Source organism: Corvus moneduloides, chromosome 2 (genome assembly GCF_009650955.1).
Source record: "Corvus moneduloides isolate bCorMon1 chromosome 2, bCorMon1.pri, whole genome shotgun sequence".
NCBI lineage: Eukaryota > Metazoa > Chordata > Aves > Passeriformes > Corvidae > Corvus > Corvus moneduloides.
In genome coordinates this window covers 116,576,801-116,590,637 of record NC_045477.1, presented here as the reverse complement: position 1 = coordinate 116,590,637, position 13,837 = coordinate 116,576,801, and the positions used below count along the sequence as shown (strand labels likewise).

Below are 13,837 nucleotides of genomic sequence, written 5' to 3'. Positions count from 1 at the left end.
CAACCTTTAAACCATTTCATCAGATAATTCTGCTCTGACAGTTTTTTTCTGTGTGTGGGGAACAACTCCATAATTTACCTCTGCTAATGAGTTTTAAGAAGTCGCATGTGTGCTAAAGTACTTCGACAGAAATGAGTACTTTTTGTAAACTGCAAGAGTTCCTGACTAATTCCTTCAAGACAGCTTTGCTTCTTCCACAAACCATCCAAGCTTTCCAAAACTTGGAAATGCACACACGTGCAACTTCTACCTTCCTTTCATATATAGGATTCTGTGCAAGATGTTAAAAAATATGGGACAACGTATCAGGTAAGCACCCGAGTGTTTTAAAATTCACCCGATGTCTCGGACATCGTATTTACGTGGCTGTTGCGAGAACCCACAGCCAGCGGTTACTCGCACTTACTGCAAGAGCGTCTGAAGGCGCACTCCCAAAAAGTGGATGCACTACTTTTAGGCAAAAAGAGCGGTTCTCCCAACAACAAATCGCGCCGTAGAAAATATTTACATCCTGTTGGAATAGACTGAATTAAAAAAAAGAGCACTGGACAAAGCCGTACAAGCCCGGTTCGCACAAAGGTTCTTTATTGCCACAGCCCGGTCCGTGCAAACGCGAGTGCTCGGCGGCACCGCCGCTCGCCCACCTGCGCGGCGGGGCCCCCCCGTCCCTGCCCCGGGTGGTCCAGCCGCGGGGGCGATAGGGGCGATAGGGGCCATAAGAGCGTGCGGTATCAGCGTCCGACCCCCTCCCCGCTCCATGACGTCACACCCCTCCCCGCGCCATGACGTCACCGCGCCCCGCGCCTGCGCGAGCCCCCACCCCACCCCTCCGCCGCCGCCCCCCCCTCCGCTCGCGCCTCCCCGGACCCCTCGAGCGGGCGGTTGGGGGCGTGGCCCCCCGCGCGCGTGCGCGCGCGCCCCCGGCGGCGCCCGCCCCCGTGACGGGTTTGCGTGACGGCGGCGGCGCTGGGAGGGAGCGCGCGCGCGCGCGCGCCCGCCCGCCCGCCCTTCGGTACCGCGAGCGCCTATCGCGGCCGCCGCCTCTCCGCCGCCGCCGCCTCCTCCTCCTCCTCGCGCCCGGGAGTGGAATCAGCGCCCGCGCCTGGACTCCCCCCGCCCTTCCCCCTCCCACTATTATCCTCCCTCCCGGCGCTCCCGCCCGCCCGGGAACGCGCGCCCCGCTCCCGCCCGGCGAGGGAGCGACCCGGCGCTGCCGCCCGCCCCGATCCCCTCCATGGCTCCCGCGCCGCCCCGCTGAGCCGGAGCCGCCCGCCGGGAGCCGCGGCTGAGCGCGGGAGGGAGGGGGCGGGAGGGGGGTGGGAGGCGGGGGCGCGGGGGGTGCGACACGCGCGGGGAGCGGCGGCGGCCGTGGCAGGAGGCGGAGGAGGAGCGGCAGGAGCGGGGAGTCCCGGCGCGGCCGCGGGAGCCCCGGGCGGGCGGGCGGCGCTGGGAGCGGCCGGGATTTACCGTGGTGGCGGTGGGCGCTGAGCGGCGGGGGAGCCGGGCGTCCCCGGGGCCGCCGCCTCTCGGGCTGAGCCCCCCCGCCCGGACCATGGCCGACGACGACGTGCTGTTCGAGGACGTGTACGAGCTCTGCGAGGTGATCGGCAAGTGAGTGCGGCGGGGAGCGGGCAGGGCAGGGCTGGGCGGGGGGAGCGCTGCCCCGCGCCCCCCGCCCGCACCGGGCACCGGGATGCTCCGCCCGGGACCCACCTGAGTCGCCGCCGCCGGCGGGTCCGTGCAGGGTCCGGGTCCCCCCCGCGGCCGGTGCCCACCGTCCTCGTCACACGGGAGGCGGAAGGGGGAGAAGTGACCCCGTGTTTCCTCAGCCACCATGATTAACCACCTCGCCATCGCTCAGCCTGGCTGCAGCAAGCGGCAACCACTTCCCACCCCTTTTCTTCTCCTCCCCCCGATATCCCATTCCTGGCACACCCATCAAGGATTGCCTATTGGGGAAGGGAAAGGGAAGACAGCTCTCCGTAGATCCACCTATTCACTGGGTGTCTGCATATTTGTGCGCCAGGTGTTGGGTTTTCCTCTTCTTTGCTGCATAATAACCAGCTTGGTAGTGGCGCTCGGGTAGTGCTCGGTTTTCGTCCAGATCCATCACTCTCGTTCGTGTGGAAATGGAGATGTACAAGGCAGGAGGAGTGCTTGGCCTTTTGAGTCTTATTATGCAACTGCTGTTAAACCGATGCTCGAGGCTTGTATGAAACCTGGGAGTTGAGGCAGTGGCTGGCGTTCCCCAGCTGCTGTTTCGGGTTACCGCTGTTGGATGAAAATGACAATTCGAGTCACCAAGAAAATGCAGAGACTCCCCCAGATCAGATGGTGATAAAGAATTAAACCTGAACTCCATTCTCCCCTGCCCCCGTATTTCTGTGGCTGTTCAGTTTTGAAATCCTTTCTTTTTTTCTTCATCGTCTTTCATGTATTTTCTGTAGTTGTGTCTATGTTGCAAAAAGGACACGAAAGATACAGTGATACTGGGACTGCCTAATTTTCTGTATGTGTCTGATTCCGAAGCTGAGATTGATCTGCAAGCCTTAGTAGTGACATTGTTCAGTGTGCTCGGAGTTTTTTCTTCATGACAATGGATTTTATGAGGATAATTGACCGTGTTTTGATTATAAACAAGGAATTTTTCCTGCATGTATCCTCTTGCCCGCTCTCCACCCGTATGCTTTTCAGTGTATATGGAGTGTTGTCTGCTTTCAAAGCTAGGGCTAAAAATATTCTAGAATTAATCTTTTCTCAGGATTATACTGAAATGCTGGTCTTGGACCTAGCAGGTGGCTTTGTTGTCAGCAGAAGTTTCAGCACTCAGTTCTGTCGTTTCACAAGACACTACCACCTTGCTCCTAACTCAACTTTTAAAAATATTAAGCTCCAAGGGCCTTGTTTGTCACGCTAAATGGTATATGACTGTTTTAACTTGATGCTGGTGAGGAGCTTCTGTAGGAGCTAAACTCTTGTTATTAAAGGTGTTTTGAAGACAATTTCTGGCACACTCCTTTCACAAGTGGTTTTATGCTAACCACTGCAGTTCACACTCGGTTTTATTCCTGCCCAGTTGCCGTTAGAAGGAAGGTGCAGTTCTTATGCATGACTGCACACCCTTTCGGAGGACGGATGATTCACAGGGGGCCAGATGTTTGCACATCTCCAGTGACTTTTTGTTTTGTGGCTGAAGAATTTTGAAGGGAGAGCACAAAACCAGTGGATTAGGTGTTAGCTGCAGAAGTTCCATGTGAGATTTAGGTAGTAGAGAGTGTTGTGATGTAACTACATCTAACAGATAAATACTGAATCACAGTAGCATGATAATGCCAAGAGCACTGTAGCAAAAACAGGGTGTATCACTGAAAATAGCAGCAGTGGTGGTGTGAAGGGCTGATAACTGGTTGTGATTACTCAGGCTTTTCCGCACAGACGTCAAGTCAATCCTCTAAAAAACCCCAAACATTTAAAATAAATACACAACTTTCATGTACAATTTATGTATTCCTGTTTCTTTGCAATGCTACGCAGGTAAATTCCAGGGGACCAGAGGTGCAGCATCTTTATTTAGCTTACAGATTTTGGGTACCACCTTGCCTGTCTGTAAGAAACTTGAGGAAAGCCGCTGTAAATCTGCTTTGAATTGCTACGTATGCGTCTGACCAAACATCTTTCAGTGAAACATGCACTAACTGTCTGCATGTTCCTGGGATTTGTTATTGATTGATACAGTGATTTAGTTCTTGCAAATAGCACATCTGGCTCTGATTTGCATTTTGGACACATGAAATACTAAAATGTGTAATTTATCTTTCCTAAGTAGGTAGTTACTGCTGTCACTTAGGGTCGTAAAAGGTATTTTCACAAAGGGTGTGGGAAAGAGATCTTTGCCTGTAAAGTATCTTGAGTGTTTAGTCAAAGTTCCCATACAATGTACTAGAGAAAGCAGAAGATACTTTCTTGGCTGACAGTAGACAGTCCAATTTGTGGAGGCATATTCTGATCTTTAGGATAAGCTTTAAACACTTCTAAATACAATAAACTGATAAGACTGACTTTGAGTAAATGCAGCAATAATAGCTTTTGGTGAGGAACAATTACAGGGCAGTAGTATATGACTGAATTGATGGCAATGACAATGATAAACTCTTTATGTGACATTTAGTGTGTTTAAGTCCTGCAAGCATGCATTTTTCATTTTTAAGGGGCGTGGGTGCAAGGAAAGGCCACGAGGGATAGAGAGAAATTCTAGTTCATGTTTTCATTAGAAAAAAAGTTAGGGAAATCTTATTTTGCATATATTTCCAGTATACCTTTCCATTGCTGAAAGCTATATGAAAATACAAATTGGAATAACAATCCCAATTGAACTTTTTAAAGGGGCATTTATGACACTAACATTAGTCATTTATTTTTACTTAGCCAGACATGTTATGTTTGAGATTACTGTCTTGTCTTCAACTTGGCTGACACAAACATACTTCAGCAAGAAGTAAATTGGGGATTTCTTTATTAGCCTTCAAAATGTGTTATTAACATATCTCAAGATAAGTGATAGTGATGAAAAATACAGGTGTGCCATTTTTTTTCAAATTTTCTTCCAGGTACCTTTGAAGAGATTCTCCCTGTGTATTGGTTGAGAAGCACACAATCTAAAATCTTTAAGCCTGTTACTATGTGGATCAGACCATGCGTTTGATTGACAGCTCACAGATAGTAGTGCTAAGTGTACTTGTTTATTTTTTATTAGAATTTTCATTCAAAATGCTTTGCGTAGTTCATGAAACGTAGTAGGTGTAAAATTGAAACATCTTGGCTATTCATCTGAGGTGCAGACTGTTCTGAGTTTATCATAGGAGCTCCACATACACATAGGAGGAGTTTTCTTTTATGCCAAAGAGGGAATGGCTGTCTTTAGTTGGTGTTGCATCTAGAAGAGTGAGGTAAGGTTTTTATGATAAGAGCCTTATTCTGCAAGGGCTTTATTTTAAATTACCTGGTTTTACATTTCTGTACCTCTTAAGGTCCATATCAGTTTATGTTAGCATTAGAGGAGAACCATAAAGATTGTCTGACCTTTCTGACAGTAGGACTGGAGGTTGCTTAAAAATTTCTTTAAGTGTTTAAGTTGTAAATACAATGAGATAAAGATGATAGACATTTATTTGTGTTTAAAAGGGCTCTGGTCACAACGGAAGTCATTAGTCCTGGGGCGCATTAGGAAGAGTGTTGATGGCAGGTGGAGGGAGGTGATCCTGCCCCTCTTCTCAGCCCTGGTGAGGATCACCTGGAGTGCTATGTCCAGTTTGGGGCTCCTCAGGACAGTAAAGACATGGAGCTCCTGGATTGGGTCCAGCAGAGAGTGACAAAGATGATGAAGGGACTGGAGCATCTCTCAGGAAAAGCTGAGGGATCTGGGGCTGTTCGGCCTCGAGAAGAAGCGGCTGAGAGGGGACCTCATCCCTGTCTGTCAGTGTCTGCAGGGAGGGGGCAGAGGATGGACCAGGCTCTGCTCTCTGGTGCCCAGCAATGGCACAAGAGGAGTAAGCAGAAACTGATGGCCAGGAAGTTCCACCTGGACATGAGGAAGAATTTCTTCACTGTGCAGTGACCGAGCACTGGAACTGATTGTCCAAAGAAGCTGTGGAGTCTCTCTCACTGGAGATATTCCAGAGCCATATGGACACCATCCTGTGCCATGTGCTCTGGGATGGCCCTGCTTGAGCAGGGAGGTGGGAGCAGATGACCCACTGATGTCCCTTCCAGCCTTCTCCATTCTGTGATACTAATAGTCACTAAAATAGTACATTTTTGTAATTTTTTTCTTCCATTTGTGGGCCATAAGTACCATCATTGTTTGTGTAGTAGTGCAGTTGTTTGCATTTCCAGTACCAAAGTGTAACATGATGTTTGGTGCTAATGCTGTCAGAGCTTTCAGGACGTTCTCTGCAATATGGCTTAAGGCTAATCGTCTTCTGCACTGCATGCATGAGGATTTTAGTTTGTTTTCATCCCTCTTTCCTCTGTGATGGGATGAATCTCTCTGCTTGGGTCCTTCCATCTAGTAAAGAGTAGTTAAAGTGCAAGAGCCAGCAGGCATTGCTCCCTTCTCCTTTGTCCCTCCAGACTGTCAACGCTGCTGGAGCACCACAGATGTAAGCTGAGGATGCAAAGTTGTGGGAAAGGGAATTTTTAATTTTTTTTTTTTTCATTGAGATATGAAGGCTTCTAGCCCACTGAAGTCAGACAAGAGGTGGTGGTTGCAATTCCATCCTAAGCTGTTACCTGGAGTTGGAGGTGCCTTAGATTTATGCCTCAGTCTGGGAGTGTTCAGGAAAGGGAGGACAGAGCTCATGGATTCCTTGTCCAAGAAATACTTAAAACTTCTAATAATTGTAATTATTGTGGTAACAAAACTATGTAGATGTATTTTGATGGTTTCAGTGGTATTGTTTTTCATTGTTGCCTCCATTTTCACTCACAGGAATTAGAATGCTGTTGACTTTCAAACATACTTTTTCTCTAGTACACTGTTGAGATTTTGCATTTCCTGTGAAACCGATGCAAATAACTGATGGGTATAATTAATGACAAATCAAATGAAAATGTGAAACAACTGTGGTACATATTCCCTGTTTGTAAAGGGGGGAGGGGGAAGGGATATGGCAACTGATTTGTCTAGCTTAGCTTTTGACTTTTTTAGTGCCTTTTGAAACTCTCTGCTAATAAAACATTCTTGTCTGTTGTCTCTGTTACAGTGTGTAAGAGTAACAGTTTATAATAAATATTTGATTTAAGCATGAGGTCATAATGTGCATTGCTTCAGGAGAATAGTGGTTGATTATTTGTAGTGTGTAATTGCTAGAGTATATCCTTAGCTAAGTTATTCCGCTATGGATTTCAGCTGTAGTAGTGACCTGTTTCTACTTAAGAGGCTCTGCCTGCTTAAGAGAAGCAGCTCAACACAGAGTAGAATGAATAAACCTGGTTTCGGAGTACAACATTTCAATCACTACTCTCTTTGTACGGCTTCTTCTAGTATTGTTTTGATAAGCAGCAGCACTCTTCTGTACATCCTTCTTCAGGAAGAATTCCTGCATGGAGAAGGGTTGCTGATTATTGGAATGAACTGCCCAGAGGGGTGGAGGAGTCACCATCCCTGGAGCTGTTCATGAAATGACTGGATGTGGCACTCAGTGCCATCCATGGTTGAGTTGACAGGGTGGTGATCCGTCAGAGGTTGGAGTCAATGGTCCCAGGGGTTTTTTTCCAATGTTAATGATTCTGTGATTCTTATGATGTGAATAAGACAGCGGTAGTGATTGGGAAGTTGAGGCTTGCTAAAGAGGGGAGTTTGGAGGAACTTGATCTAGGAAAATACAAGCTGAGAAAGATTGTGCAAGGACTTTGCAAATATGTTTATGTGTTTAAACACCCAAGAGAAGGGAGCCTTGAAGATGAGCAAATCTGAGCAGAGTAGTCCTGTGTAATTTCAGGCTGAAAGTTTGAAGATTTTTTTCTTTTAGACCAGGTTACTACTGGGATTCTGGATCAGATGTCTGCGAGAAGTGGGATAAAAAAAGTGACCTTGTCTTGAAGATTTGCTAAGTTAGGAGTTTGATCTTTTTATCAAAATAGTATGAAGCTTCGTTACCTTCAAAAAAATGGGGGCTAGGCTTCAGGACCCAAGTGATTCCTGATAATAATTTCAATTCTAACATAATGCTTGAGATAAAATACTTTAGGATAAAGAAATATTAGGGAAAGAAGAGAGACACATTTTATGTCAACAGCCACTCACCTACTTAGCCCTCTGTCTGATGCACTGCACTTTTTTATAATCTTTTATACAGATGTCACTACTATGAATGGTAATCAAGCATTATTAACCTCAATATGATGTTTCCAAAGATCACTTCTCAGAAACTTGTAGTCATATTATATGTGTCATCTAAAGAATGATGACTCCAGAAATGAGTGGTTGTTATAAGTAGGTATTTTGTGCCGAACTGTAGAGTTGATAAAAATAACTCTCATGAATGAAGTACTTTTTTTTTTTTTAATATGCAGCATGACCAGAACTATCATCTCTACCTGTTAAAAAAATTATACTTACTTCTCAAGATAGTGTACTAATCAGCTATTACTACCAAAAGAACCCCAAGAAACTTTTTTCTTTGCCTACATCAGATACCTTGGTAAGGCATCCAAAGCATGGGAAGAAAGCACCTTGACTTCAGCATAGCTGTAAACTGAACTGTATTTTAGTGTGCCAGGTTAGTACCTTCTCTTCATAAACTTCTGCTATATTCAGAGAGAGTTACAGTGTTCCTTGGGAGGCATCTGTTGGTGCAAGGAATGCTGCCGTTGTTGGAAACAGCAGAGCACAGCAAACTGTTGCATTTCAGTTACCTTTGTGATAGTGGGTGTTTAAGCCCCCTCTTACCAGTGTCTTTTTTCTGGAGGTGAAATAAGGTTCAGATCAGTTTTGGAGCTTGGCCATAAAAGACCTTTACACTGTAATAAGGGTTTATTTTTTCGGTTCAGTTTGTGTGAGAAGCAAAGCCGTCTTTTAGAGATACTACTAAAAAACTGTTACAGAATAAATTTAGCACTAAAAGGACTGAGGACTATTGCCTAATGTATTCTCACAGGACAGAACTGAATGGGTAACAAGTGCCTTGCTCTTTTACTTTCCTGCCTTTTTTTCTAGAATAGGATAAGAAGGGGTAGACAGAAAGTTAGTCCATACCTTCTGTCTTTTGTTGCAGTGTTTGAGGTGAACTGGGACTGTGTTTTCCTTCCAGGCTTAGGATTTGTCAGAATTCTTGTGTTGTCAGTATTTTGCCAATTTCTGTATTGAGTTAACTTTTTCAGAAGTCAATCGTTAGAACATGTCTTCAGCACCTGAAGACATTTATAGTTGATGCATAGTTCTTACAAACTTACGAAGTTCGTTATTGGTTTAAGAAATTCTGAGTATTTGCCTTCCACCAGGGATTCTAAGTAACATTTGGTTGAATAGATTTTCACTTGGCTCCTTCACCTGTTTCTTTGGCTACCCAATGGCAGATGTAACTGCTTGCAGCTACTATGATTTCATTTTTAACTAACGTCTCCATTTTCTTTTCTGCACAATGTGGACATAAGCAGTTACTCCTAGCGTTTAATATTGACTAAATTTCCTGGGATTTGTGAACTAAGAAAGCTGTACAAAACTTGCCTCTGAACAAATTTTTTTTAGACATAATGGCTGGGGTATGAGTCCTGTACAGACATTTACAGTGGTTCAAAATGTATTCTGTTCAGTTGTTTGGAAGCACTTCAAGGTAAGTTGCAAAACTAGTTTTATCTTATCAAAGTGTCAGTTCTCAGCTGCAGCTGAGATTGAGAAACCCTTAGAATTTCAAAGTGTGCCTTTCCTAGGGAACACATTATTCTTGGGTAACTTCGTGACTTCTTCTAATTCAGTTACCAGAGTTTGGAGTGTAGCTGACTTTTTGAAATTTTTGATCCAAGGATCTCTAGGAGTAAGGAAGGAAGTCTTAACTGTAGAGAGATTGAGCCTTCTCAGGTACGGTGGTCTTTAGGATATTCAGAACTTCATTAAGTCTTTCCTAGGTGTCTTGTAATGTGGGTCTGTAAAGTAGAAATAACACTATCACAAACAAACAAACAAAGAACTAAGAACTAAAGAACTTAGTATTTCTCCTGAAAGAAAGTTCAATTTGTCCCGACCATCTGACCAGAACTTAGGCATGTTCCTCTATCTGCTTTTTTCTCCCAGTTTCATTCTGGGGAGAGGGTCTACGAGTGAAACCTTTGGCTGTGTCCTTGATGTTCGAGCTTAGAGAAGCCAGCCAAAGGAGTGTGTTAGTGCTTTACTTCCACCCTGCTCCAGGAAAATCCTAATAATCCAAGTGGAGTTGTCAGCTGCCCACTTTTCTCCTTATTTTTTTGGCTCCAGATGTTGTTCCTGATACTGAACAGAGGGGAACAGTTCTGAACTATGGGAAAGCACTAATTTACACTCAGTTTAGAGGGGTTGATACACCTGTAAATGGAAGGGATAGTGAAGAAGCAAGTGAGGTAATCTTATCTCCCTTCTTCAAACCACTCCTTCTGGTTAGGAGGAGATGATAGAGAAGGTGGGGGTGAGGGTAGCCTGTGAAGATTACATAAAATTTAGGGAATTTTATATTACAGTGATAGGATCTTTTCTACATCAATACTGATCCGAAGTAGTAACTTTTCCTAGAAAGGAGCAGATCTTTGTGGAACTCTTTATGTTTGCTAGGGTTGAACTTGAGTGCAGGTCAAGCAGATAGGTTCAATTTGGATGGGTTTAGAGAAGAGTTCTGTCTGCTCAGCACTGGTCTGGCTGCATGCAGAGCAGGAACCAGGGCAGGAATTGAGGTGAAATCCTGCACCTTTGTCATCCTGCAGCCTCTCTAAGTATATCATGATTCCTGAAGGAGAGCTGTGTCAAGTTGTAGCTGTGCTGGAGGTTGTGTAAACATGGCAGTAGTAGCCTTTCTTGTCTTTGTGCCCTCTGCGAGGAGTGTGTGAGGGCAGCTTGGTGACAGGAGCTGAATTAAGTTTGCTGCTGCTGGAAGAAGGAGATCTTGCTCTCTTTATGTGCTCCCATGCCACGAGTGATCCACCCTTCCCCTGTACCAACTTCAGTATGCATCTGATCTGTATGAGCCAGGTGCACTACAAAAATATGCACTTTGTTGGATGGTTATTCTGCTGTTTTCACTGGCTTGACCAGACCTACAGTGCAGTCAGGGCTTGCTCAAGGTAGAAGACTCAGGGATGGAGAGAGATAAAGTGTGCACGGACCCCTCCCCTCTTCTCACCTTTGGCAACAGTGAATTACTAAGACCATATCGTAAAATGCTTTGTTAGGGGTTTTTTTTAAGCATGTTTGGCTTTTTTTGTATAATCAGGAAGTTAGCTTCTAAACCGCTTTCTGCAATGATCCAGACAATGGTAAGGAAAGGGGAAGAAAAAAGGCAAACAGATTACTTTTTTTGAGGGGGGGGAAAAAAAAGGTTCCAAATTAACATGCCATTATTAAGACATGCACACAAAAAAAATCTGTTGTTTTATGGTCTTAAATTGTTTCTTCCTTCTTCCTATACACATAGACATTCCCTGTAATTAAAACCAAGCACTAACTTTACATAAGGACCTCACCTCATTCAGGATTTTAATTGGTGAGACAGCCAATTAAAATTAGGAAGGCAACTAAGTCTGGGATTTTTCCTTTTCTAATACTAGAATTAATTCTTTGAAGTGTATTAGCTTCTGACCTGGTTCGATGTTCTTCAGATGTGCATGTGCCTTGTTGGGTCCTTCAGGACTTAAAATGTTCACAGTTGGATGTATTCTGAACAGCAAGCATGCTTGTTGTTTGTGAGTAATTCTAATCTCTATAGAAACCAAATCTGTTACTTCTGGTTCTGGTGTGATTGTGTGCAAAAGCTCTGATAGCATATTTAAGAATGTTCAAGAAATTCAAAAGCAAGGTTTTCCTGAGCCACCTATTTTCAGATTTTGTTTTGCTCTAAAGTTAAATGTAAAATGTATTGTATTGATCAAGAACTTGTTTCAGTTAAAAGATCTGCCTTTTTTTCTATTTGTTTTGTTGGGGTTTTCGGTTTGGGTTTTTGTTTTGGGTCTTTTTAGGAAAAGTTCTGTTAGTGCATCTAGATCGAGTTTAGATGGAAAAATACCAACTCCCATTTACAGAAAACACTGTTTTCCTTTCTACAGCCCCTCTCTAAACCCATCCTAATTCAAAAGTAACCTCTTTCTTAGTCTGTTTCTGCAAACATCTTAATTTCAGACCTTCAGCACTACACACATGAAAGGAACAAAAGGGGCTTTCAAAACTGAAGGTCAGACAGAACTGTTTTGCTCAGTTAGAGCTATTAGATTAAGATTATTTTTCTTACTCTTTCCTTTCTAGAAAAAGTGGTTATCTGTTGGCTGAGTTTCTCGGATGTTCAGCCCTTAAGGTTCAATTATCTTTAAAAGCATAAAGTAAACAGGGGGCTTAAAATATCAGAAGTTCTTTCCCTAATCTTAGATCTCAAGTGTGTCAATTTTTTTTATCAGCTGCAGGCACTTGTAATTGTAAAGTATTCAAAACTTCATAGCTGCCATTGAGATACACTTTGAGGATACTTTCTCAACTCTTGCAGATGAATCTTCTTACTTGGATTCTTAGTTTCTGACTTGTTTGAAGTTTTCAAAAGTTCCTGTTGTCTGTTTGCTGTGTTGATTAAGGATGTTTTCAAATAGATTGCTGACTGTAGAGTTGTTTTGTGTTGTGTGTATGCAATACTTAAAATTTGCTCAGAACAGGGACTGGGAATTGGTTTGGTTTTTTTTGCTTCGTGAATATGATCATCACGGATGCTTTGTTTCCCTTCTTAGTGGATGTGATGACTGTTAAATGATTCCGTAAAACATCAGCTGGGAATGTTAAGAATACCTTTGTTTCCCGTATCTTCTGGCCTGGTGAGTACTTCTGCAAGCACTGTGTGTTAGGGAAGGATTTTAATATGAGTGTCCTGATTTTTGGGGAGGATTCTTCCAAGCACTGATGAGTAGCAGCTGCCACTGCACTGGCATGGACTGACAGGTTCTGAGAGCACGTCCCAGGTAGTAGCAAGGCAAAATCCACAGCAGAACTGCTGGTTTGGGTATTCTCCATGCTGGTGAGTTACAATGTCTCTTGAGACAGTGCTTTTCAGCGTCCAGGATCCTTTAGGTGTTGTGTCAAACAGCAAACTCAGAACTGTAGAATTTTAGATTATTCGCAGGGATGCAGTTAAGCAGAAAGGTGAGGTCACTTTGTGAAACTTCTGTGATTCTTTCTGAGTGTTTGTTGTTTTTCAGAATGGGACTTAGTTTCTCATATTGCTAATGTATTTTTCAAAAATTTAAAGTGTTCCAGAAAACTAACAGTGGGAAATTCTCTTCCCAAAACCCAGCCTATGTCCAGCTTCTCAGTATTTGTTACAGTTGCAAAGACAAGGAAAAGTATAAAATAATACCTTCCTGAAATGTGGTTTCAGCTATATGGCTGGACATTTAGAAATCAGCAGTAACTTGTGAGAATATTGATGCATGTTAGATTTTAAACATGCATATTGTGCTGAAAGCTGCTTTAAAATTCGTTTTCTCATGTGTGCTAAAAATTGATCTGTGAAGTTTTTGCATTTAAAAATAGAGCCTTACAGTTGTTTGTAGTTGTTCTTACTGATAGCTTTGCTTTTTTCTGTCACTGTTTGAAAAAGGAAAAAAAAAAACCCAGACTTGGAATGTTTACCGTTTGGACAAAGCTGTAAGAATTATTCGGAACTTTCCTTTTCATTTAACTTTTCCTCTTACACCCCGATGCTAGCTTGAGACTTTGCTGCCATCTCTAGTTTCTTGATGAAATTTATCTTGAGCTGCTATTTGGTCCTACGTTTTCATCTGTATTCTTAAAAAGACAAATTCTGGCTGGATTTCATGACTGCTGTTAGAAGACTTTGTTTTGTAAAGCTTATATCAGTGAAGAAAATAGCTGTCTCCTGTGTTTATTTCCCTTAGAACACATTAGGGAGTTTTTCTAAGGAGAAATACCCTGTATTCTTCTTTGTTTCCTCTTCAGATGCAGCTGTAGTCAATAAGCAAACTTCCTGCCTTTTTTTGCTCTCATATTGGCTGTTAAAAAATTTTAAGTCACACATCTCTTTCTGTATTTACTGTGATAAAGACAGTATGTTCTGGTGGTTGGTTATGGAATATAGAACAGTTTGGGCTTTTGCTGGTC

The 13,837-nt window shown here is 43.6% G+C and overlaps 1 protein-coding gene and 1 long non-coding RNA gene across 16 annotated transcripts in view; one reads left to right on the top strand and one right to left on the bottom strand.

Moving 5' to 3' along the window:
• Nucleotides 1–2,161, bottom strand: part of LOC116440322 — a 69,777-nt gene extending 67,616 nt beyond the window's left edge. Inside the window, exon 1 of one of the 2 annotated variants that reach the window (XR_004238544.1) lies at nucleotides 1,714–2,161. This is a non-coding gene — a long non-coding RNA (uncharacterized LOC116440322). Of the gene's footprint in view, nucleotides 1–1,467; nucleotides 1,555–1,713 lie in introns of those variants that run through there. The other variant, XR_004238545.1, reaches the window with a different exon arrangement.
• Nucleotides 1,401–13,837, top strand: part of CASK (calcium/calmodulin dependent serine protein kinase) — a 190,370-nt gene continuing 177,933 nt past the window's right edge. For 8 of the 14 annotated variants that reach the window (XM_032100949.1, XM_032100958.1, XM_032100959.1 and 5 more), the window contains exon 1: nucleotides 1,402–1,611. In XM_032100949.1, the coding sequence (XP_031956840.1) occupies nucleotides 1,553–1,611 (59 nt within the window). In that variant the 5' untranslated portion in view covers nucleotides 1,402–1,552. Of the gene's footprint in view, nucleotides 1,612–13,837 lie in introns of all 14 variants that reach the window. The other 6 variants (XM_032100951.1, XM_032100948.1, XM_032100947.1 and 3 more) reach the window with 2 other exon arrangements.